The sequence below is a fragment of the Neolamprologus brichardi genome, chromosome 17 (assembly GCF_056152115.1).
Source record: "Neolamprologus brichardi isolate AB-2024 chromosome 17, ASM5615211v1, whole genome shotgun sequence".
NCBI classification, from domain to species: Eukaryota; Metazoa; Chordata; class Actinopteri; order Cichliformes; family Cichlidae; genus Neolamprologus; species Neolamprologus brichardi.
Genome location: NC_142120.1, coordinates 29,845,450 through 29,849,884, shown reverse-complemented (window position 1 = coordinate 29,849,884; position 4,435 = coordinate 29,845,450). Strand labels below are relative to the sequence as shown.

The 4,435-nt window shown below is 37.5% G+C and overlaps 1 protein-coding gene across 1 annotated transcript; it reads right to left on the bottom strand.

Annotated features, from left to right (window-relative positions):
* Positions 1–3,363: 3,363 nt before the first annotated feature.
* LOC102778329 (claudin-22-like) lies at positions 3,364–4,029 on the bottom strand. Its single transcript, XM_006797869.1, has one exon. It carries the CDS (start codon positions 4,027–4,029, stop codon positions 3,364–3,366), a length of 666 nt encoding a protein of 221 aa, XP_006797932.1.
* Positions 4,030–4,435: the final 406 nt, after the last annotated feature.

Here is a 4,435-nt window from a genome sequence, read left to right as displayed (position 1 = left end):
AATCTTAGCAAAACAATAGCAATGATATTTGGTAACTATAAAGTGAATGATAGGATACAAACACAGATAGAAAATTTAAAAACTGAAATAGTAAAGGAGACGTTTGATATATGACAATAAAATAGTTGGAAACCCTATATCAGACACATACAAAACAAAAGCATCTCAATCATGAACAAAATTAAACTTGTTCTAGATTATAAGTGTCTCTAAATACTGTATTGTTCTCTAATTCTTCCATATTTAACTTACTGTGTAGAGGTATGGGGAAATAATGATAAAAAAGGGGCCGTTCATATAATACACAAAGTTTGGTATCTTCATTATACAAATTTCTTATTTTTAAAGTCAAAATTATTAAAACTTCATGACTTGCTTAATTACAATACAGCACAGATAATGTTTAGAGTAATATTCCAGATCTTTTCAACCAGAGATGGGGGCTAAAATTTTAGAGGGAATGGGAATTTTAAGGTGCACGTAGTGACAAGTAAGTTTTTGTGTGTCTGTGTGTGGGGTTAAACTGTAGATTTACACAAGCTATGAATGTTTCTTAGAGCCAATTCTAAATAACTGGAGATTCCAACTTCATAACCTACTGTAGATTAAGTACAAATTATTTTTATGGGTCATCACTTTGCAAAGGTCTAGAAGAAGAAGAAGACAGAAGAAAGAAGGCACCTTCATACTTGAGTTCAATTTGAAGCTGCCATCATGGACCAGCTAAATACCTTCTGGAGAAATGTTTTATCATCAGATAAAATATTTGGTCACAATGACAAGAGATATGTTTGTAGAAATAAGGGAAATAAGGGTCATTGTAGAACATTCCAGCAAATATATATTTGACCCTTTATGCATAATTTTGGCTCTGTGTGGATTAGAGAAAATTCCAAAGAAATTGAAATGTGTTTTGAATCATTAAAGTTGTATGCTGTGCAGTCATTTCATCCTGGAAAAAAATAATCCAAAGAAATCCCATAAGACCCCAGACCCATTTTTACTGTCAGAAAATAACTATGGAGAGTCAGTAAAGGTGCGGTGAAAGGTGGGTTCTTATGGGTTAAATGGCGAAATTACCGTGAAATTTAAACCCATGATGAGTGTATGGAAACTTTAACCACATCACTTTTCCCCCTTTCTTCTGTATGTGCTCTAGAAATTTAGAGTTGGCTTATTCATGTCCAATTGTTATTGTGTGTCCCTGTTTGTCTCCTTAGAAATGGCTGGTACACTGAGAACTCTCCAATTCTTTTCTGTCCTTTTCCCACAGTTTTATTTTTGGCCTGAAAGTGACCGTGCATCTACTCCTCATGTATCCACCTGGGTGTCTGTATATCCATCTATTTGTATGGCTGCCCACGCCCCTGTGTTTTCTCACCAGGGTTTGATTTCAAACTGAACTGATAAGGAAGTCAGCAGTTCCTTGGAGACCCAAGGGAGTAGAGGAGTGTGTGAAGACAAGGATTATTTAACTCACACTTTTGAGTTTTAGTTACTTTTCCAATATATTGCTTTTTTTAATTCATTAATTTTAGTCCTTTTTAATTTTGTTAAGCCAGTTTCAATCTTAACTTGTGAGCATTTATTTATGAGCATATTTGCCTAAAATATCAGTTTTATTTTCATCTATGTCACAGTAATCAGTGTTAGTTTGTCTGTACATCCATGTTACATTGCAGGGTTTAATGAGTCCTCTCTCACAATTTAATCCGTCTATCTATCTAACCTTTCTGTCTTTATTGACTATAAACAGTGATCTGCTGCTTAAATTAAGAGCTTTCATCATCTTTACAATTCATTCTTTTATTTCAGCAAAATGTGCGTTAAAAATATGCATATAAAATATATGTTTTTCTTTGAGGAGGAAATATAAATCTTCATTACATTCTATAGTCAATAAATCTTTGATTTTATAGAAGAGTTAAAAAAACCCAAACCAATAAAAAGTGATAAACACCCACTTTTTGGATTCATAATAAGCTCATAAGGTATTTAAATGAACTAAATATAGCAAGAAACCTCAGGAGATCTGGTCTCTTTGGCTCCAGGAAATCTAAAGCAAACATCTCAGTTAATGAAACACAGAAAAGCCAATAAAACACTCTGAAGTGGGGAAACGTTTTAAAATCAATCTGCATCATATATGTTTCCATTGCTCAAATATCCAAGAAGTCTAACTAAACCAGAACTAAACAGAAGTAAAAATGTTTTCCTTCAGAGAAGTTCAGAGTTTAAAACTGTGGATGCATTTGGCAGTTTCAAAATTTTGTGACAAATGGTGAGTTCAGTCTAAGGAAAATATTTAGTAAAAATAAAAATTACTCCCCAAAACAAACAAAACATAACTTCACCACAAACAAATTTACTTTTTTAAGAAATATATTTTTGCTGCTTTAAAGTTGGAAAGAGAAAGAAATTAAAGCTGTATTAAAATTTTTATTTCTAAATTTAGCTCTGAATTTTTACAATTTAAACAGTTTCAAAGGTGCAAAGGTTTCCAAACTTTGTGTGTTTCAGTCAGATGAAACTTTGTAATAATTTTTACTCTATATAGTAGCTTATAAAAAAAGAAACAGCTTTTTAAAAACTACATAGGGTCAAATCCAGTTTCCAAAGTGCATGACTCTACTACTACTAGATTTTAAACCACTGAATGTCTGACTGGTTTTCAGCACTCATCTGTGAAATAATTATTTTCAATAGTCTGAGCACTGTTTAGAACCTCACTGTGAGAAATAAGGAATCTAAAGTAGTTTTATTTTCTTCCTCTAGTTCTTATTCTGACTTTGGAGCATTTTTCATTGACCCTGACACTCTGCAGTGTCTAACAAATGAGTTGGATTTCTAAATCTTTTTTAAAAATGTAATCTTAGAAACACAGGCCTTATTCACAGCTGGACACATTTGTTGTTTATCACATTTACGGTGAGTAATGCATGTGTCTAGTTGTAGTCCAGTTTAAAGCAGGAAAACAAATTTTCACTCAGATTTTTCTGTTGAAACCACTTAGGGAGTTAAAAAGTAAAAACCTATTTCTCCTGGATGCTACTCTTACCTTGAAAAAAAAGGAAAAAAAAGTTTTGAAGTCTGAATTAGTCTTAGTTTGGTGAAAGTTTCAATCCTGAGAGTTTCATTCAAATTCAGTTAGTCCCATGTTTGGTCTCTGATCCAGAAAATGTTAAACTTTACTCTTTGTGAATCTATCTTAAATGGCTCAATTGAGAACACTCAAAAAAAACTTACAGGTTAGGAGTGATACTCTTGATTTGAAAGGTAACCTCAATATAGGGACTTTTAAGTGTTTCTGCTGGAGTCTCTTCTACTTCTAGGGACCAGAACAATGAATGTTGGAAGGCACTCTCACACATACTCAGTCCTGGTTCTTTCAAAATTGGTTCCTGGTGTCACAAGGCCCAGAGGGATGTGCACAGGCCTGTCCAGCTTCTGGAAATGAAGACAGGAAATCAGCAGCAGCGTTCCTGCCACCAGGTGGAGGATACCTGCAATCCACCCACAAAACAGAGCATAGCCGAACTCCCAGCGAGGGACAATCTGAGGCACTGTCTCGTCGAAGAATCTCACAAGCGTCAGGTGGGCGACGTAAGAGACCGGAATAAGGCCCAGGATCCCTGTTACCAGGCACAGTGCCCCGCCTATTGCCTTCAGCGCCCTCTTACAGCTAAAGTCATCCACGTGGTTGTGGCAGCCATTAACCAGGCGGATACCGGGGATGGCCAGCAGCACACCCAACAATCCCACCCCAAGCACCAAGGACATGAGAATCCGGGCCAGTATAATGTCTGGTGGCAGTTCAAACATGCTGTCATAGGGCCGGCACTCCTGCTTATCCGTCGCTTCCTGGCTCACACAGGTCACCCAGAGGCCCATGTTAGTTTCCTCAGTGGGAAGCAGGTCTGTAGACAGTGTGATCCATGAAGGCATCAGGATGGTGGTCAGGGAACAGATCCAGGCCACTATTGCCAAACCAACCCCCAGCAGCTCTAGAGTGTCATTGCTAGAGTCCATGACAGCGATGCTGTAGCTCTCAGAGGGTCCTGGTCTTTACTTTGCTCCTTTCAGGAGGGGGATCTGCTGGGACATCAATGCTAGCAGAGACAGACTTTGCAGTCAGGCCCAGCTGGAAGAGTTATCACACCCTGTCCAGGCAGAGGAAGGCTATGATTGGCCAACTGGAAACAACAGGATTGCTGTGAGGTCACCTGCAGGCAGGATTTTCTTCGAGAGAGGATGTTATCGATGCCTACATCTCTGACTGTAAAGCATTTGATGTCAATGGCATCACTCGCTCAGCTTCTCTGCTTTCTTCATCCTTGCCCCTCCTCCCCACAGAATCAGCAGTGAAAACTGACACTTTTACACAATCAGGCAAAAAAGTTCAGGCTTTCTTCAGCAGGTCAACAGAATACAAGAA

Excerpts from the sequence above, each read along its gene's own strand:
- LOC102778329 (XM_006797869.1), bottom strand. The coding sequence starts at position 4,029 with ATGGACTCTAGCAATGACACTCTAGAGCTGCTGGGGGTTGGTTTGGCA.